At 41.9% G+C, this 21,879-nt stretch overlaps 1 protein-coding gene across 3 annotated transcripts in view; it reads right to left on the bottom strand.

Annotated features, from left to right (window-relative positions):
- Nucleotides 1-21,879, bottom strand: part of ANO4 (anoctamin 4) — a 388,767-nt gene that overhangs the window by 140,944 nt on the left and 225,944 nt on the right. For all 3 annotated transcript variants that reach the window (XM_036891459.2, XM_036891457.2, XM_036891460.2), the window contains one exon: nucleotides 1,981-2,081. In XM_036891459.2, the coding sequence (XP_036747354.2) occupies nucleotides 1,981-2,081 (101 nt within the window). The remainder of the gene's footprint in view (nucleotides 1-1,980; nucleotides 2,082-21,879) is intronic.

Raw genomic sequence — 21,879 nt, forward strand, 5'->3', positions numbered from 1 at the left:
ATTTTATTGCTTGGATGACATTCCCTGCATAAGAAAAGCAGTCATGCTGTTGCAGGCAGCACTTCTCTGCTGCGTAAGGAGCATGAAGAAGTGTTATCTATGAGACAGGTCCTCCAGATAGGAAGTGCTTCTAGGTGCTAAGGGAACTTGCTGTGCACTAATTGTGCTCAAGTTTCCTTAGTCGGCTTGGGCCCTTTGCTTGAGAAGTGTGTTCTGGCAGGAGTGAGGCTGCCACCAGGGAGTGGGGATCAATTTCACTAAGCTTTGCTGCCTCACTTTTATCAAAAGGTTGTCCTTTGGCTTAACATTGTTAGTTATGTTGGTCTGATATAGGACTCTGTGTAAGCATAGATTTCTTTTCCTTTTGCTTATGTGTGACACCGTTACAGCATTGATAAATAACTAGCTTTAATTAGAGTGTAACAAATTTCAGTGGAAACTAAATTGATATTCCTTCTCTTTCAGGGATTTTATATATATATATACAATTGACCTTTGAACAAGATGGGATAGAGGTATCATCCCCCTTCTCCCCCACAGTGGAAAATCCATGTATAACTTGATTCTCCCAAAACTTAACTATTAATAGCTTACTGTTAACTGGAAGCCTTACCAATAATATAAACAGTTGATTAACACATATTTTGTATGTTACGTATATTATATTCTGTATTCCTACAGTAAAGTAAACTAGAGAAAAAGCAATACTTTTTCAAATTGTTAAAAATCTCCAAATACTTTCCCAATATATTTATTGAAAAAAAATGAAACATAAGTGGACCTGTGCAGTTCAAACCCATGTTGTTCAAGGGTCAACTCTATGTATATATGTGTGTATGTATGTGTGTGTGTGTATGTGTTGCACACATGCACATAGATATATATTTTTTAAATCCTTGGATTCTCACATTTCTTTTGTCACATTTTAAATGCAAAAATAAATCAAAACTTAGAACTATGTTTATCTCAAATCCTTTGAGAATTTTGCCTTGAGGTAAACAGATGCTAGAAATCTCAGCCTCTATTTTAACTTGGTGAAGGCCAGTAAACAAAAAAAAAGACACACCAGGGAGATACATTACAGACCTATGAATGGAATTGCCATTCTCTAAATGTGTCCCTAGCTTCTCTCTTTCTCTATAACTTTCCACAGCTCATTAAGAGGTATATTTTTAAACTAGCATCAGGTTGCCTAGCTTTTGTCATCTGACTTGGTCTTATTGGCACATTGCAAACCAGAAGTATTTATTTCTTTAGCCCCATTGGAATGGTCCTTAGTACTAAATCCAACCACCTCTTTTAGGAGATTCCATTATTTACTTCTAACATATCTTGGCATTTAAATTTTCAGGTGTAATACTTTGTTTCCATCTAGCAAATCAAGATCACTTTTCCTTATTCTAGAGGGAAAATGAGAATATTCACTGTGAGATGAGGGTAAATTAATCCTTTAAAATAACTAAGCAATCCACACAAAGTATTTTCTGTTCCCCTTGAAAAAAATATCAGTGCCTGCGTTTGAACAGTATTCTTGATCTGACTTTATAAAGTTTTTAAATAGTTTATTTAAAAAATAGATTGTATTTTAATGAAACTTGTTTCAATGGAATATTTTAATGTTTTTCTGGAAGGGATCTGTTGATAAGGACCTGAACCACTGGGGTCTGGTTGTTCAAAGCAGCAGTACACAGGGCTTATAAAAATGGCATTTTGGAAGTGAAAATACCACTTGGAAAAATGCTTCTTCCTTTGAGAAACTTGAAATACCTACCTCCTAAGGACTGACTTAACCAGAATTTTTCACAAAAAGACATGAGGTCATTATTAGCCATGAAGATTATTGCATTTCCTAAACATTTGAAGGATTTTCTTCTTTAATAGTGTTCCAGTCTGCATTTCAATTTTATTTGTTTCAAGAGAAGAGCACTAGGTTTGCAGTGAAACAGCAGAGAGAGTGGGCTGAAATACATTTACACCTACCTGAAAGGCATTCTTACATTCATTTGTTCTGCATATCTTCCAAGCACTTCCCATGAGGCATGCAACTTCACAAAGATAATGTCACTATTTATTAGAGAGGACTGAAACAGAAAAAAGAAACTAAATTGAAAAGTTATCCCAGTCTCCTATGGTTTAAATTGAGTTGGAACTTAGAACACATCAACCTGTATGCAGTTTAGGATATGGGGCATTCCTGAAGTGTGTATCTATTCATTCAACAAATCTACCACTGTGTGTCAGGCCCTGGAGACCCAGCTGCAAACATAAGAGACATGAATGGCATTTACATTCTGCAAAAATATAAACCAAAATTTAAAGATGGGCAAAAATAAGTTACAAAAATGAAAGAGAAATTCACATGGTGATAAGTGATCTGAAGATAATGTAATGGAAGGAAAAGTTTTAGGAAGGGAGGCACATACTACTTTGGAAAAGAGGTCAAGGAAAGGCCTCTCTGGTTTGGTGGGGGGGGGGCATGTTAGCTAAGATGCAAAGAAGGAGCCAGCTGGGTAAAGAGCATGGGATGAAGGTTCTGGGTGCAAAGGCTGGGAAATTGCTTGCTATGTCCTATATTCAAGAGCCAGTAAGGAGAGCAGAGTGGCCAAAGTGTATCCATCATGAAGATTAGCATAAGAGGCTGAAAGGTGAGCAGCAGCCAGCATGTACAGTGCCTCACAGGCCATAACGAGCCAATGGGACTTTGTTCAGGAACACTGGGAAGTCGTTATGATTTAGTTTTTCACAGATCACTATGTCTGCTGCATGGAGAACACATTATAAGAAGAGTTGTAATGGAAACAGAGAGGAGAGATGTTCTCAATCAAACGGGCAAAAGGAAAAATTGGTGGTGGTGGTGGAGATGGAGGGATCTAAGAGATGTGAGTCTTAAATCTGTGGAGGCATCAGGCGAGGCTTCTTCCAAGGACTGTGTTCTTTGGCCCAAAACCTTTGCCTCCTCCAGGGCTTTTTATCAACACAGAACTTAGACAGGGAAGTAAAATTAGGGCTTCACACTTTGATAACCACCCAAAAGGTTTTGGTTTATGCCTCTGGCTGAAGGGACATCTCCAATTAGGACATTTCTTTTGGAAGTGATTTCCCAGGGGGAGAGCTAGGTGTTAGAAGGAGGTAGAAGAAAAATGGGAAAATAGTGAGCCAAACCAACCTAAATTAGAAAAATGCCCAATTATTTACCCATATCTTTCCCACACAGTGCCATTCTGGACTGTATGCCATTAAAATTTTTATAGTTTAATAATGTTGATAAGTATGTTAGGTCCTTGCAGCTAAAATCTCCTTATAATGGTATTTATAAACAATCCAATACTTTTATCCAGGTGACAAAAATAGAAGGGTAACATTATGCTCTAACTGGGGTCTATTTTGCACTACAGGGAGTTGTTTCTAAATAGCAGATGGTATACAATTGTAATTCATATCTCATATTTGTATTCAGGGTCTTCTTGTTGGGACTATAAATATTGTATTTAATTTATAAGAATTCCTCAAGATGTTATGAAAATCAAGGCTGGTGTCAACTGTTGTTCTCAGAGACTGGGGAAGCAGAATTTCCCGTGAGGAGGAGGGCCAGGGCCCAAATCCACAATTGTGGGGCACCCTCTGATATTGGTCTGCAAAATCAAACTTTTTGGCAGTGCAGGCTGAAATGAGGTTTTATATCCCAGCTTGGGATAAGCATACCCCTGATTGTAAGCTGACTGGGGTTGGGGAGTGTTTTTATTACTCATGGTTGAATCCTCTGGGCCTAGCACAGTGCCTGATACAGAGGGAGCACACAACCAATATATGTCTAATTCACGAATATGGTCAGTGAAATATGAACAGTCTTGGCCCAGGTGGAAGCTGCAAGTCATGTGAGGCAGGAAGAGACTATTGATGAAGTGGTTCTTGGAACCCACATTGCTGGTGACTGCAAATGAGGTCCAGGAAACAGACACGCCAGTAAGCAGTGAAGATATGATGACGTCCAGAGCTTTGTCTCTGTACAAACTGGTTTCTGTAGCCTATTCCACTCAGTCCTCCCTGCATTGGGTACTTACACTGAGTAGTCAGTGGGAGGGTGAGCTCACGGGGCAGTGTTCTTATAGAAGACAGAGAAACAGCACACATATGTGTGTACATACCTACATACATACACACACACACACCCTCTTCTTCCTGTCCCATTCATGACTGCAAATACACTGATGCCTTGATAGGAGATGGTCTCAGCTTATAAACCAAGTATTTTTTGTGCATTGGAAAAGACTGCCACTTGATTATCAATATATAGTACAATTTTCCAAGTCACAAAGCAGAAGAAAGACTGTCCTCAAAAGTGGGTCTTTTTGTTTGTATTATACTTCAGAGTCCGGGGAGGTTTTGTGGCTTCTTCATTTGGAAATTTTAATTGTGATAATGGGAATTCTTTAAATTCCCCCAGCTTTCGTGCAAGATTCTACACTCACTATTGTTTTGTCTCTCATCTTCCTATGACAAAAAGGGTAAGACTGTGCAATACAGAAGACAATGTGGGAATGTGATTGATTCACAGAGTCTAACTGATTCACACAATTAACCAAACTTTGAGAGCAAATTATAATTTTAGAATATACTCTCTTCATGGAACTGTTGTTTACAGAAAATAAACAATCTAGTAGAAGAAAAATCATTCTGTAGATCCCCATGAACATATGAAAACATTAAAGAGAATACATTATGATCTTCTACTTAGGGCACATTTTAAATGCCACATTTCTGTGTGTGGAAAAGCCAAGCTCATTTTCTGAACACGTACTGAGTCAACTAAAATTCTATGTGGGATCTCCACCGTTTTCTGCATAAAACACAGCTGTTTTTATTCATTCAGCATGGTAAAAATTATTCCATTTTCTTGTTTGTAGCAATTACAAAACCATCACTTTAGTATTTTTTTTAGAGCTTTTAATTTTGCACTTTCTCACATTACCTCATTTTATTCCCATACGAATCTTGTGAGAGAGACAGTTCAAGTAACTCACTGAAGCTAAACTGTTCATCCCAAACAGAACTAACACCCACATATCCCTTGACTACCTTGTCAGAGTAATCTAATAAATTTTGAGGTTTAAGTAAATCCATGGCTTTGTGCATTCGTTAAAGATGCATCATCTCTGAACTGTCCCTTTTTCAGTTTATATAAACTAATCAGAAAAGATTTTCATATTTGAGAAAACAAAGCAACAAGAATAAATAGCAATATGAAGTTACTAATGAACTAAAATGTGATTTGAGATTATTAAAAGTTGTTTTGATAACTTGAGAAAATGTTAACTGGATTCCCTGAATTATGATGAATGTCTATTCATGGGTCCTGTGTGTGTGTGTGTCTGTGGGAGCTTATTACTTATATTTAGCTTCTCAAGGAGGAACTGAACTCCAGCCCAGAAAAGTAAATGTGGAGCAGATGACAGCTAATTATATGGCTCATATATCACTCTTTACCTGACTGATTATGCTCTTTCTAAACAGGTTTTTCCTCGTTATTCAGTATTCCTTTCCACATAAATCCAAATGCTCAAGTACCGAAGTGAAGAGAAACGACAATGATTTTTTTGAAACAGGGTTGTTTCATTAATATACTGACCCTTAGGTTAGAACCATAGGAAGAAGAAAAATGGCTACTTAGTGGAGTTGTGGAAATACCCTTCGAGGCATAACAGGAGACATCAAGAGTAACATGGAAACTCCCTGGAGTAGAAGTAGATAAGATTCACTGAAAACCGTCCTTCTCTCTTTCCTCCATTCAATAAGACCATATTGACCACTTTCCATGTACTACATGTAGAAAAGCAAAGATACACAAATCATGGTCCTTGCCTTGGTATGTCACAATTTAGTAAGGGAAAGCTAGATAATGCAACAGTAAGGAAAAGAAAAAATAGCATATGCCGTTGTCTAATCTGAGCGCTCTATCTCTTAAGATGTGTATACGGATGTACACATCTCTGTATCTCATGACCCCTGACACTTTTGCTGAGAAGGGGACACTGAAGAAGAAACGGGTTTGGGAATGGGGCATGGAGGTAGATCATGAACTCAGTTTTACAAATGTTAAGTTCCAGACGCCCATGAGAAGTTGTCTTGCAGGTAGTTAGATACATGAGTCTTGAGTTGAGGGGAACAGATTAGGCCAGAGATACAAAGTAAGTGTGGCCAGGACATGGATGGTATTTAAAGGCATGGAATTGGAAGAGGTCACCTTGGGAGAGAGTTTAGGTACAGAGCCATGTGGGTAGTTGAACTACAGCAGTTAGGTAGGAATGCCGACTCTGAGGTCAGACTGCACATACTCATATTCATATGTCAACCTCTTATCAGCTCTGTGGTCTTGGGGAAGCTGTTGAATCTCTCTGTGCCTCAGTCTGTTCATCTGTAAATGGGAAATGACAGCAAAATCTATCTACTGAACTGTATTAAGTGGCATGATACAGATAAGATGCTCATAGTACATCTAATAAAAACATGTTAGTTATCAGCACCTCCAGGAAGGGCCGCACCACACCACACTAGCAGGAAGAACATAGTACTCCCACTTATCCAAGTTACAACCTGAAACAAATAAGGAACCAACACCTTTTCCAGTCTGACTACACAAGGCTAAGCCAGAAGAAACCCTGAGAATCAAGCCCCTGATTCCTGTCTCCTGTCCCTCTGTTTCCTCTGTGTTCCTCTAATGGCATTCATTCACTCAAAAACATTCAACAGACATTCATTGACTACTGCATATCAGGTACTCAGCTAGGTGCTAGACGGAACTTAGAATCTAGAGTAGGAGACAGACATTAAACATAAAGACACATATGATTTAAAATTATGAAAAATGGTAGAAATGAAAAGAATGTAACGTGTGGGAAAGAAGAATTGGGGCACCTGCTTTAGATTGGCAGGTTGGACTCTGAAGGCATGACATCTGACCTGAGATCCGAAAGATGAGAAAGTGTTTGCCATGGCAGAAGCCAAGTGAAATGCATTCCAAGCGAGGGAAGAGCACGTACGAAGACCCAGAGACCTGAAATGCTTGGGGGATAGAACACTGTGAAGTGTGAGGTAAGGTGTGGTACCCCAGCTGGGGCTGGAGACGACTGCAGGGGACAGACCATACTGGGCTAGGTTCAGCGTGGTAAGGAGATTAGATTTTATTCTCTATCAGTGAGAAATCACCAATGGGTTAAAGGCAGTGGGGTGACAGGATTGTTTGGTTTAGGAAGTGTACTTGTAATGACCTGCGGAGAATGTTCTGGAGGTAGCACAGGTCTGGGTATTCAACAGGAAAGTTTGTCCAGCAGACTAAGTGAGACAAGGTGGTGGTTGGGGCCAGAAGGTGGCTGGTGAGCAGAGAAATGGACAGACTGGAGATCCATTTGGAAGTAGATTTGAATGGACTTGGGACTGATCAAGTGAGGAGAGGAAGAAAACCCAGTGCCTAGGATAATTCACAGATAGTTCTACCTGGGAAACTGGGTGGATGGTAGTGCCACACATTGAGTTGGGGAAGAATCAGGAAGAAGGTGGTGGTTTACTTTGGGAAAAGCTATGTTTGAGACTCCCAGGACATATTTACATAGAAGTTTGAAGTACGCAAATGGATATGTGAGCCTGGCTCTCGGAAGGGTGGGGCTTATTAATTTAAGAATTGCAGGCATGTAGTTGATACTTAAAAGCATATAACTTGATGAGGCCACCTAAGGAAGTGGCAAAGACTAAGCCCCAGGGCACACTAACATTTAGAGGTTTGGAAGAGCAGAAAGCAACCTTCAAAGGAGACTGAGAAGGAGCCATCAAGGAGGTAAGTGGGAAACAAGGAGAGGAACACAGCAGAAGCCAGGAGGCACAGGCTTCTAGAAGGATGAAGTGAGGAGCTGCGTCGGGTGAGCCAGGGAGAGCTGAGGTAGGCTTACCCGCAGCCTCCCTGGGCTGCTGCTGGAGCTGGTCCCGCAGCCGCGCTCGCGTCCCACCCCTGCGGCTGCGGCTCCTCTCCTCCGCCTGCGGACACCTGCCTGGGCCTGATGCTGCTGACACAGAGCTGAGGTGGAGCTCTGTTTCCAACAGCGTGAATGAGTTGCCTGAAGGGAAGCTGGAAACTTCTGCGAGGAGTCGAGAGCTGAGGACAAGGAGGTCACCGGGGTACCAAGTTGTGTCTCTCTCCCAAGAGCCGTGCCCTGGTAAACCCGAACCAGCAGCTGGGAGGGAGGTGCACACACGGTTCCCCCTTCACACGCCGGGAGACTGGCCATCCCCCTCTGCGCTCTGTCAGAGGGTCTCCGCTGTGCGCCTGAGGTCCCCAGTCCTGTGCTGCAGCTCTACCCCGCTCCCCTCCTGACGATTCCCAGGCAACCTCCTGGAATTCCCGAGGGGCATGCAGATCAGCCTCTCCTCCACCTCCAGGCCCTCGTGATACCACGATACTGATTTCAAAGAAAAATCTCATGGCAATTTTGAGCTTCATTTGACACCTATGATACATGTCTGAATGAGATCATGATTATGTAGACTCACATATGGGCAGTGTGTACGCAGAGGAAAATGTACTAGAAACCACATTTGCCATAGAAACCTTATTCTGGGAATTTTTATTATTCTATTTTTATTTCAGGTTCACTACCCCTGATTGAGTTCTATTGAAATGGTTGAGGGTGGTGGTGGTGGTAGTGATAATTAAAAAGTACCAGGAGAAAGGAAAATTATTTAAAAGGATTTGGTTAATCACTTACTTATCAAATATTTATTATATGTTTATTAACCACTGGCCTTGAGCTGGAAAAGTGTTACTTGTGTTCTAAGGCAGCAACTAACTCTGATGTGCCTTGAGCTACACCAAAAAGGAGACACATCCTGCCTTAGCCTAGCTAATATATCCTGGCCACAGGGATAAAATAAGTGCATTTAAAATTTGAGAAGAACTACAAAAAGAAATATACAATATATGTAACTTTTCTTTATATAGAAGGAAAACAGAGTAGCGACAGGACATAGTGTAATCGTTTAAAGTCCAAGCTTTGGCATTCACAAGCTTTGGAATTCAAGGTTCAAGTCTCAGAGCTGCTACTTAGCAGCTAGTGACCTTGAGCAAATTATTTAATCTCTATAAACCTTCATTCTGTCCTCTGTGCCATAGGAATGACAAAAGCACCTAACTTCAGATTTCTTCTGAGGACTACAAGGTTTAATGCATGTGAAGCACTTAGCTAGTTCCTAATGCACTAAAAACGCTCTTTAAATGGTAAGGAGGAAGGCATGTGATTCATCAAAGGTACCTGAAAGTTTTTTTTTAAACAGGTAAAGCTTTGGGGAACAAAAAAGATTGCTTTCTTCCTACTTGGTTTGCAAATTTGGGCCATGAAAATACAGTGATGGAAGATTAGGAATGGAGAGGTATTTGCTTGGAGGGACTAGAAAAGGCAGTGCACTTGGGAATTGAACAATGTTCCTCTCCATGGATATCACCGGGTGAACGTCTTGCTCGGAGGAAACTGCCTCTCTCTCACTTGCCAGCTCATTAAATTCTGCTTCCATCTAAGACAAAAAGTGCCGATTGGGATGTTTGTGCCCAATAGGGACAGGGAACACGTGGGCAGGAACAGGGGAATGAAACATAGGTCTGTTTGGAAATAGTCCCCACGGGTCCAGGTTAGGCCAGAGCACCTTAAGAAATCCTGAGGCCCAACAGGAAGCTGTCCATGTCAAAAAGGCCCCTCTTCCATCTCTAGGCCACCTGAGCTCTAAAGATGATCCCAAATGCTTTAGTTAACCTTGAAAAAACTCTTAAAAGAGCTGGAACTTAGCAAGGCGCAGGAGACTTAAGGACACCTAAACCCAGGCACTTTCTAAAAGTATCTAGAATTATCCTTGACTTGATTCGTAAGGTGATGGTTGGTCAACAGCTGACTGTGCGCCGCTGTGTGGTGGAAAGGACACCTGGGCCAGGTCCTGTTACAGCTTTCCCTTGTAAGCTTGTGTATGTCACTGTACTACTCTGACTCAGTTTCCCCATTGACTGTACAGAGATAACACAACCACTGAGCTGCAAACTTCCAGTGCTTCTGACACACAGATTGGAATAACCTGGGAGGGTATGTCAAAAACAGGCCAGTCGTGGCCCTGCTTCTGACTGGACCTCAGATTTGAGCCTGGCCCCTTCCTCTGTCGCTGGTTTCCTCACCTTACAGGAGGAGGGGTCAGAATCATTCAGTTTGCTCCAAACCTGTTCAGGCGAAGTGCACCTGGAAATCACGGTGGTCTTTGCAGATGACCGTGAATCTCATCATGTGAACTGTAGTTTAGCATTTACTCATTCATTCATGTATGCCAACATCCTTTCCTGCATACCTACTGGGTGCTGGGAGGAGACAGCTGTGAACACAACTGCCCTCCTGGAGCTCAAGTTCTACCAGGAGATAGAAAGCCTCAATAAAGAGAATACACTATTTCTGATGGTGTCCTTTGAAAAAGAATGAAGGGTAAGGAAGTAGAAAATAACGGTGAGAAAGAGATGCAATTTTAGATAGAGCAGTCTGGACAGTCAGGTCTTTTGATCAGGTGACATTTGAGCAGAATCCTGAAGAAAGTGCAGAAGGTGACTGTTCCATTATCTGAGCACTGCAGGCAGCCAGCATCAAAGGCAAAGGGCCTGAGGTATAAATTTGAGCACAAAGGGTCAAATCAGGGTAGCCACTTGCATCTGTTCTATATCCCCTTAGGCAACTCACTGGATACCACTTTCTTATAACTATACTGTTAAGAAAGCCAAGCAGACCCCTGAATGCCAGGACAAAAAGATTAATTTCAACTGGGAACTCAGATAAGACCCTTGGAAAAAAAATACAGTGGTGAGAAATGGGAACAGTTACATAGTGCTACCCAATGCTGGATAGTGTGAGGGCCTGTACACACATTAAATAATAAAATCTTCACATGAACCCTAAGAGGTGGGCATTATTATCAATTTAATTTATTGCCGACAAGGAACTAAAGCACCCAGAGGTCAGATACCTTGGCTAAGATCACACAGCAAGTAAGGAGGGGATCCCAATTCTTACCAAGACATTTGGGCTTCAAAACAGCTGGGGCTAATATGACTTTTTCTTTTCCTGGATTCTATTCCTCTGTCATTTTCATTTTTGGAAAAATGCTTAGTTACATATTGGAATCCAGAGTATAGTACATACAGTTCCCTCTAAAAATCCTAAAGCAAATGTAAGGCCAGTGGTAAAAACTAACTTGAAGCCTCGTTCTGCCACTCAGTCTGTCTGTTTGGGGTCATGTTACTTAGCTGGTGGGCCTCTGTTTCCTCATTTGCAAAATGAGGATGACAGTACCCGCCTTGCAGGGTTGTTCTGAAGCTGACACGGCTGTCATGTAGGTGGTTCAATAAGAATCTCCTCTTTCCTGCCATAGTTACTTAATGGTGGACAATCTGCTAACCCATGGCTGATGCTAGAATTTCTTAGTGGATCTGGAATCTAGTCTCTGAAACTAATGGAAAATGTCCATTTCTGGAGGGTTAAAGGTCTGGAAGTAATTGCTAAGCAATTTCAACTCCCCTCAGCAGCTGCCATCTAACCAGCTGTGTTCACTGGGCAAATTACTTGCACTTTTCTGAGATTCAGTGTTCTCTGAAAAATGAGGGCATATGTCTCTGAAATAGTTTTTTTTCCATTTAGTCTTGATTCCCCAGGGACACATGAAAATTTGTGAGTATAGTTCAAAAAAGCTTTTCATGATTCTGATGCAATTCTCTCTCCACAACCATGCACATGGGTGTGCATGCACTCTCTCTCTCTCTCTCTCTCTCTCTCTCTCTCTCTCTCTCTCTCTCTCTCTCTCTCTCTCTCACTATGCCCTGTAGAGAGCAGCCTCTGAGATACTGTATATTCCTAAATGGTCACAATATTCATTCCCTGAAGAAGGCACTAGTATCAGCAACAGGAAATAGGGTGTGAAACAACCACTCACACCTTAGCAGACCTTCAAATGGGGTTCCTGGAGGACTCCACTCAGATTCTCATCTACCTGTTCTGTCTGCATGATCTCATCTCTGACCAAGGGCTCTATGTGTCACCTATCCTCTGATGTCTCCCAGATTCCAATCTTAGGCCAACCTCTCTTCTCAGTTCCAGATCAGCACAGACAATGGCCAACAAGGGATAAGCCCTTGGTTATCTCATTGGCACACCAGACTCAACAGATGTCCAAAACAGTGCACTTCCTTGGCAAAACTACTCTTCTCCTCAGTGCTCCCAGATTCAGAAAATGATACAACCATCCACCCAGTCACTCAAGTCCAGGAGTCACCTTTGAATTTTTTTCCCATCTCACATTCAAATAATCACCATGTCTTACTGATTCTACCTTTTATATCGCTCTCAAGTCCATCAACACCTGTCCATCTAAACTGCCCCCATCCTCCTTTAAGCCACCATCATCTATCTCCTCAAAGACTGCAAAAGCCTCTTAGCTGAGAAGCCTCCAATTCCATTCTTGCCCTGCATATTCTCGTTGACATCAGAGACGTCTTTAAAAAATGCATTGTGATCCATGGTTTCCATAGCTTTCTGGAAAATCACTAATGTGGCCAAAGCATGATCTGTTTATCTTGTGCCACTTTCCCTTTCTCTGGGTTCCAATCACATGGGCCTTTCTTCTTCTTCCTTCCAAACTGGAAAGCTCCTAACAGTCTCAGGGGTTTCTCATATGCTATTTTCTCTGCCTGATAAATTCATGTCTCCTTCAGATCTTTAGTTAGATGGTTGGCAGAACTCTTAGATGGCCCTCAGGATTCCCACTGTCCTGGTGCAGATGTCCTCAATAATCACTTCTCCCTGAGAAGTGGGTGGGTGAGGGGATATCACTCCTGCTTGGGATACTAATCAGTTCACTTTTTGTTAATCCAAAGGGAGATTATACTGGATTGATTTTGTTAATCAAAAAGGGAGATTATACCGATTTAAAATTGCCTGAACTAATTAGATGAGTCCTTAACAGAGATTCTCAGGGTCAGAGAAAATGCTCCTGCTGGTGCTGAAGAAGGAAACTAGCATGTTGTGAGAGGGCCTCCGAGGGCAAGGAACTGGCCTCTAGGAGCTGACAGTAGTTCTCGGTTGGCAGCCAGCAAGAAAATGAAGACTTCAGTCCAACAACTACAAGGAACTAAACTCTACCAGTAGCCATGAGTTCCAGAAAGGAACACAGGCTGGCTCAGCCCTGATGGCAGCCTTGTGGTTCCTGACTGGAAGACCCTGTTGAGTGGTACCTGGATGCCTGATCCACAGAACCTATGAGATCATAAATACAGGTGGCTGGTTTTAAGCTTCTAAGTTTGAGGTAATCTTTATGCAACAACATAAACCTAATACAGGCCATATTTCAATTAGTTAGTTTTGTAATTATGTATTTTACTGTTGTCTCCAGGAGACTGTACAGCTTTTGCAGAGCTGTCTCCCCAGCACCCAGTAGGTTACTAAACACACTGCCCTTGAGAATGAATGTTTCCTAAATTTACGAATGTCTTGGGATCTAGACTCTGAGTAGCTTTCTCATGTTATTGATTACCTTGTTAAAGCACTATGATTAGAGAGAAAAAATTCGTCTTCTTGTCACCACAAAGGATTCAATATGATTTATGTTTACAAAAGCTCAAGCACACACTCTTCTAGGCCACAGTCAGAAGGGATTCAGTGGTGAGGAGCTAAGCACAAATTTTCACAAGTTTCATCAGAGGGTCCCTGTGTTGTAGTTAAGTGAGCATTCATGCAATATGTTCTTGGTTACTCTGGCAATCCCTACATCAAGCCTAGGAAACTTACCGCATCAGCATATATGAAGAAAATCAACATTTGGTATATCAGACAGTATGGGCTAAGTTATGCTGCAACAATAAATAACCCCAAATATCGGTGATATAAAATGGTAAAGATGTACTGTCAATATGGTAGTTACTAGCCACATGTGGCTACTGAGCACTTGAAATATAGCTAGTCCAAACTGAGATGTACAGTCTCTGGAAAACATACACTAGATTATAAAGACTTAGATGTCTGAAAATAGAAAGCAAAATACCTCATTGATTTCTATAATGAGGACATGTTTAAATGATAATGTTAAATTTAGATCTATTGGAAATTAACTCTTCTTTTTATATGTGTCTACTAGAAAAGTTTTAATTATATTGTTTTTATTGGCTGATGCTAATGACAAAGGCTCATTTTTTGTTTATGTTTCACATCTATTTCAGGTTGGCTCACTTTAGTGACTCTAATTCATGTTGATGTGCAAGAGACGGCAAAGCTCAGGGGGTCTGAAGAACACATGCCACTTCTTTGCCAGGCCATTGGACATAAATAGTCATACGGACCCATCTGTCTACAAGGTCACCAGGAAGAGGGATTATATCTGATGCATGGTACTAACAAATAAACAATGGTATAGAATACCCTCTCTCCACCACCTAGTTAGGATCACAGTAGATCTGCTGTGTAAAACAAACATCTTTTTTTTCCCCTCACAACATAACCAATCATAAAGTCATTCAACAAACACCTAATGATAATTGTAACCACAACCTGGACACTATGTGGCCCGTAGGGAAATAGAGAAGGCTAAGGCATGGTCCCACATGGCAGGGAACTCACAATTAATTAGAGCAAATATTATACTGACTACAAATAATGTGATAAATATGAATGCAAGTTAGTTTAATGTCCTATGGGAGCACAGGAAAGAAATGCTCCCTTTGTGGATGCGCCCTCTGTGCAGAGCTAAATCTCTCCTCAGAAGTAAGCAAAGTCAGTTCTGCTCTACACAGCTCCAGAACACCTTCCACTTGTTACAGATCATCACTACATTTCCCTACACCTTCAAGGTGGCATACTAGATAAGCTGAACATGAGAGCGGCTATATCATCCCAGTTATGCTTTATATTACCCAAAATGAACAACTCACAGGTAACTACTTACAGTTATGACACAATCGATTACCCATGTGTCATTATGCCCTTAATACATTCCATCAATTATCAGCCATGAAATAGGCATGACCCAGAGAGGACAGATGAGCAGGGTGTCTGCTGCCAGGGAAGAAGCAATTTAACTTGGAAATACTTTTTAGTGAGCTTAGAAAGGTTATGACATTCCTTCCTAGGCCTGTTCTATTCATCTCTTGGTAGAATGCTGATCAAAATTAGAGGGTGCAGTAACAGTACATGTAGCAGTATAGCTTACAAAGTTCTTTTTATCTTTAAGTTATAGAAAATCTGCCAAGAAATGGGGCTCATATGACTTTTGATAACAGAGAAATGGAGCTGATAATACCTCAACTCATATCAGCTCCTCATTGGTATAATGCTGATATAACTCTTTTGCCTACTTTACAGAGCTACTATATGTATATAAAGTATTATATTATATATATTGTTAGGTAATATTATATATGTTAATATACAATATTTGATAATGCATTTGAAACCATGTTATGTGGGTGCCATCAGTATTTCCCTGGCATCTGGTTATCCTCTGCTCCAGGGCACATGGAGGTCTGAGCCTCCTGGCTGACGGTGGGAGGCTGGAGCCCTGAGATGAGCTCTGGCCACTGAGCTGTGAGCCAAGCCTTGAAGACTGGTGTGTGATTCACCCTGCCCTGCCACTTCCCTGCAGGAGTCTGGATGCAACTTCTGTAATGCTGGGTGCCTGGTAACTATAAGAGCAGTCCCCTCCCAACTCTACCCACCCTCCTGAGGTCAAGAACTAAACCCTGTTGCTTTAAGCCTCTGAGATGACAAAGTTTTGAGTGACATGTAGAAGGTACATAAGGATCTGCATGGAATTTCATGGGATCACAAGGAGATCGAGATATCAAAGGCAAAAGGGACTGGGGAGCAAGACTTAGGATGCTCTCACATTTGGAGATCAGAAAGAAGAGGAAGGTGAGCAAAGGAGATTGAGAAAGGGCCAAACAAGAAGGACAAAATCCAGGTGAGCAGGACCTGTCTCCAGAGCCAAGAGAAGAACGTTTTTCAAGGAATGAATGATTTGCCATGTGCAGGAATGCTGCCGACAACGCGGTGAGGTCACAGAGATGGCCTGACTGCTGGATCCGCTCACAGCTAACCGTTCTAAAAGTAGTGTCTATGGAATGCTGAGGGAGAAAGCTCAGAATGAGTAGTTGGAAAAGAGACTGACAGGTGAGGAAATGGACATGGTGACACTACACAAATCTTTCAAGAAGTATTTCTGTGAAGTGGAGAAGAGAAATGGGGTGGTCAATAGAGGAGAATGGGGAGGCCAGAGGATTTTTATTTTTGAGATATGAATTATAGGAGCATATTTGCAATGATTAAGTAGAGAGCAAAGCTGATGGTGCAGGAGATAGAGGAGATAATGACATCAGCTAAGTCAGAGGAGATGAAATGGAGGGGATTCAACACATAATCAGAGGGCTCCTGACACAGCAGCGACACTCACTCCTAGTAATAGAGAAAAGGTGGAGTGTGGGTACAGATGCAGGAGATCCCATCCAATTGCTTCTGTTCTCTATTGAGGCATAGGCAAGGTTTATCAGCAGAGTCTGTGGACACAGAGTGGAGACAGGGGGAGGTGAGATGGAAGGAGAGTGCGTTGAGCAATGGGGGAATAAGTGTGGAGAACAGTTGGCCAACTTCCTCCCTCAGTCAGTCTTTGGCCAGATGCCACCTTCAGGGAGCCCCCAACCCAACACCTTCTTTAAAACACCATCCCTTAGCCCCCCAGGCCTCTCATACTCTGCTCCACTTTTTCCTCTACCATATCATTTATCACTTTCTAACATACTTTGCTATTTCTCATGATGCTTCTTATGCACCTAGTAGAACACGAGCCCCACGTGTTCTAAAATGATAGGGCCTCTGTTTTGTTAGCCAATGTGTTCCAAGTGCCCAGGATTGTGCCAAGCACTATGTATTTATTGAGTAATTGAAATTTTTAAGATAAATGAATGAAAGAACAAAGGAGGCAAAGATGAAGGAAGGAGGAAGGAAGTCAATGCACTGCTACGGGGAGGGGCAGGCCTGCCTCCTGGGCTCACTGCTACTGGGAGGAGCAGGCCGACCTCCTGGGCTCACTGCTATGGGGCGGGGCAGGCCAGCCTCCTGGGCTCACTGGCACTCTGATACTCATCTGAGACAGTGGCCATGACCAAAAGTGAACCTGGTGCAGACAGTGGGTTTTAATCAAGGTCAAGTCTTTGCCAGGCAATTAAGTCACAGGAATGAAGGAATGAGAGAATTCAGGTGCTTATAAATAGTGGTCATAATGACAGACTGTGAAAGCAGAGCTAGGTAATGAGGGAAATGAAATGATGATTAGAAAACTAGTTGGGACAATTACTCAGCAGGCTCAGTATCATAACCAGTGCACTTTCCAGTGACATTTTCAACATTTAAACCCATTCAAAGCAAATTTCAGTCCCAAATATTAGCTCCCACTATTGAAAGGTTTGCTTAGAATTCTCTTTCCTTAAAGACACTTCATTTTAAAGGGAGATTAAGATACCACTTTGCTAAGTATGCATAGAGAAGAGGATAACCACAAACTAAAATTCAGTATTTACTTGCTGATTGCTTATCTTTGTTGTACCAACTAAATTAAGCACTGTGTGACAAAAAATCAAGACTAGCAGTTTTTCACTCTAGCAGAGTTTTTTTTTACAGAGAACTGTAGGGTGGGTGATCCCTTCCAGCAATCAAAAGCAACAGTGGATGGCTCAGACATAATGCATACAGTGTTACCTGTGAAAAATCGAATGCAGGAATGTATTTCAGAAGACCTACAGGCAATTACTGGAATCTGAAAAACTGAATCAAGGCAGCCTCAAATGAATGCCATAGTGATTTATGCTGTGCAATCCAAAATAATATCCTGGCTAAACCAAGGAACGTACAGACTGTGGAGGAGGAGGGGCACCAGGAGGAGATGCGATGCATTTCCAAAACGCTAATGGACACAAGGTCTCACCACGTGTAATTTTCTTTCTTGCCTGCTGGACCGCTAAGGTCAATGAAAATTGCATGCAGCACAGTTTTCATTGTTCTGCCTGCTCTGCTCCCAGCTTCCTATAAAGTTCTTTTAAATTTCAAAATATGTACAAAAAATCAGAACGGAGAATAGAGGTGAAAAACAAAAACTCCACTGACTAATAAACACCATCTTATTTGGGGGACCATCCTGAACTTGGTTAAGTTCACAGGTAATAGCTACTTCAGTTGGTTTAGTAAAACGCTTGGCCTGAAAAAAGAAAATCTAACAAGAGATGAGTCTTTATTTAAATCGAAGTATAATGGGATAGGTTTGGCTGCAAAGGAGCTAAGAGACGTTAGACCACTTTGGAAAAAGATGACTAAAAAAAATGTGTATCTGACTAGCATCAGTCCAGCCATTATGGGCTAGCACAACAATTATGTCTGACTGATGTGAATGCATTCCTGGGGAATTGCTGAGTGAACATGAATAAGGTGGAAGTCAAGATCAGATGAGGAGCCGTGCACTCTGCTGGCTCTGTGGGGAGACCCTTACAGACCTCATGGGATTCCCATTCCAACTGGGTAAGCAGAGATGCAGAGGAGCCATGCGCCTTTGCTCATACCGTTTTCTGCCTGGAATGCCACGCCCTCTACCTTCTTGCTTGGTAAATACCTGTTCACTCTTCAAGACCCAGGTCGTTACCTCTAACTTCTGGGCAGAATCTGAAGTTCCCTTGGTGCTTTCATAGAAACTTACCAGGCTCTATTCTCACCATCTGTTTTATGTCTGTCTTCATTGCTAGTCAATGAGCACCTCAAACCTATGACAGGTTGTATTTTGCAAAGATAGCCCTGCCAAAAGCTTTTGTCGGGTATCTTCTAGAACCCTGCCACTCTTTATCAAGAGGTGGCATTTATGTCCCTTCCCTTTGAACCAGCCTGTCAATGGAGAACAGCCAAAGAAATGCTTCTGGGTCATAAAAATGTGCTCCTCCCATGTTCTCTCAGGTCACCATGTCATGAGGAAGCTGGAGGCAGAGGAGCCTCAGAGAAGCCTGTGGAGAGATCCACATGGAAAAGAACCAAGGCCACAGCCCACGAGCCTGGCTGATCCCAGCTGACACCCAGCACCAACCTTCCAGCCATGTGAATCAGCCACCTTGAAAGGGGGCCTGCCAGACCCCGAAAAGTGCTGCTCTAGCCAATGCCCCATGGAGCAGAGTAAAGTTGTTGCTGCTGAGCCCTGCCCAGTTGCAGATTTGAGAGTAAAATAAATGATTGTTATTTTAAGCCACAAATTTGTTATGCAACAAATATCTATTGTTCTGCAACCATAGATAACTGGAACACTTTTTCATTTTTTGATTCTCCACTGCTGGGCATGGTGCCTGGAATATAACAGACACTCAATATACATGTGCATGATAATTGATACTCTACCACCACAGGAGGGGATGTGGTGGAGGGAACCTTCCTGTTTTATTCCTCTTACAGGCAGTTGAGAGGAAGGCTTTCAGCTTCTCTTCCCTTCATTCTCTCTCTTTGCCCTGCATCACAAATATATAAATGTCTCCTTCTGCAGGTTTGTGACTACCTACTATCTAACTCCCAAATTAAAGAGCTGTTCTCAATGAATTTAACTCTGCTTTGAACAAAGAAAAGTGACTAATGTTACCATTAGAAAAAAGGTATGGGTGTGGAGGTAGTACTGTGACTGTGGTAATTTACTCAGCCATGCGACATGAAACACCAGAAAAAAATACTCATCATCACCTGGAGGGGTGACATTAGGGCTCATGAGTTACAATTGCAAGAGCATTCAGGTATGACAGAGAGGGGGCTGGCAGAGCTGTAAGTGAAGACACAGGTGGCCAGGGAACCCTGTTAAGAGGAGAGTTGGTAGCTGTCCTATACTGTCTCTTGTCAGTTGGCATCTCTGCCCTCTCCCTGAGGCCACCTCTGCATTGCCAGGCAGAAGCTGGCACTACACATCCCAGAATCCCCTCCTCTGCAGGAAGATAAAGTATGTTCAGGTGAAAGCTGGAAGTTGGAAAGGAAGATACCATTTCTCCCCTAAGGAAGAAGGGGACAGCCACAGGCAAGTTTTAGGTGAATCATCTGTGCCACAGTCAGACATTCTTGAAATCGCTAGTAGCTTCCATTCCAGATGTGGCACTGTGGCGCTTCAGGAAGCAACTGGCAGTGGCTTCCCTGTCCCTTACTCCTTAGCCTTTACAGCAGTGGTGTAAGCCTCGATATTAAACAATTCATGCTTGGAAGACACAGAGTAGCTTTTATTCATGCAAAACCCTAAGTGAAAGAGGGCCAAGCAGTTACAAGTACTGCTTGAGAAGAAGGGAAGAGAAGACTTTCAAAGAAGAAACTGGTGTATATATAGACCAAAGCATGGAAGACCACACAAGAGGAGCACCAAGAGGCAGGTGCTCATTGACTAGCAATGAAGACAGACATAAAACAGGGACAAATGCAAAGAACACATTAGGCAGGGGCTTTGCAATCAGATCAGGTCTCCCCAGAGGTCCCAACCCTGCACTGCTCAAGCACTGCATTTGTCCCTGCTCTGTACCCTGGAGGAGGTCATTTAGATGCAAAACACCTCATTCTTCCCACCCTTCAACCAGCCAAACTAGCATGTCCCCACACATGCAACACTCCACTCACACACACAGTCAGCTGTTCCATTCATCCTTCTTACCTGAATTACAGCCCATACATGCACAAATGCAAAGCAAAGTAACCCCAACAGTGGGAACACTGACCTACCTTAGAAAGTCAAGTTTAGGAATGCAAATTCCAATTTCTTTCTGTGCTGAGTTAGCCCACTATCTTAGAGACTTCCCTCAAACCAGGAGAATCAAAAAGTAACTCCCTTCCCATATTCCTATTTCCCCCACAGCAGTCATCACACCCAACACATTTGTTTATTTAATGCCTCTCTTCCCTCAATAATAGTAGATACTCCTTAGATATTTGATAAGTGAATGAAGAATGATTCTGGGAATGTAATCATGAGACACCATAAATTGCTCTTAAAATATGTCTAAAACATTGCAGCAAGTGAATTAAGCTTTGGTCCCTGCCTCAGGGGCAGTGCTGCATCATCACTTTTGCAACTGAATTATTATCAGGGATGCTTAATAAAACTCAGCTTAAAATTCAGCTTTCTCAAAGTTTCCAATTATAAGGATTATAAGCAGGAGATCATGGATTTACAGTCCGCTGGACTGCTGCAAAACTTTGAAATCTCTCTGTCTCATTAATGAATAATTAATGTCATACCCATAGTTCATACCTTGAGTGATGTTCAGCAATTTTAACATGTAATAAAAACAACAGAAACACTACATCCAAAAGCAACAGGATATACATTCTTCTCAAGCACACATGGAACATTTTCAAGAATAGATAATATACTAGGCCACAAAAAGAGCCGCACTAAATTCTAAAAGATCAAAATTCTACCAACCAGCTTCTCAGATCACAAATGTATGAAACTAGAAATAAATTACACAAAGAAAATGAAAAAGCCCACAAACACATGGAGGCTCAATAACATACTCCTAAATAATCAATGGATCAATGACCAAATAAAAACAAAGATAAAGCAATATATGGAGACAAATGACAACAATAATTCAACATTGCAAAAATCTGTGAGATGCAGCAAAGGCCATGTTAAGAGGAAAGTATATTGCAATACAGGCCTACCTTAGGAAAGAAGAACAATCCCAAATGAACAGTCTAAACTCACAATTAATGAAACTAGAAAAAGAAGAACAACTGAGGCCAAAGTCAGTAAAAGGAAGGACATAATAAAGATTAGAGCAGA

The sequence above is a fragment of the Manis pentadactyla genome, chromosome 10, assembly GCF_030020395.1.
Source record: "Manis pentadactyla isolate mManPen7 chromosome 10, mManPen7.hap1, whole genome shotgun sequence".
Lineage (NCBI taxonomy): Eukaryota > Metazoa > Chordata > Mammalia > Pholidota > Manidae > Manis > Manis pentadactyla.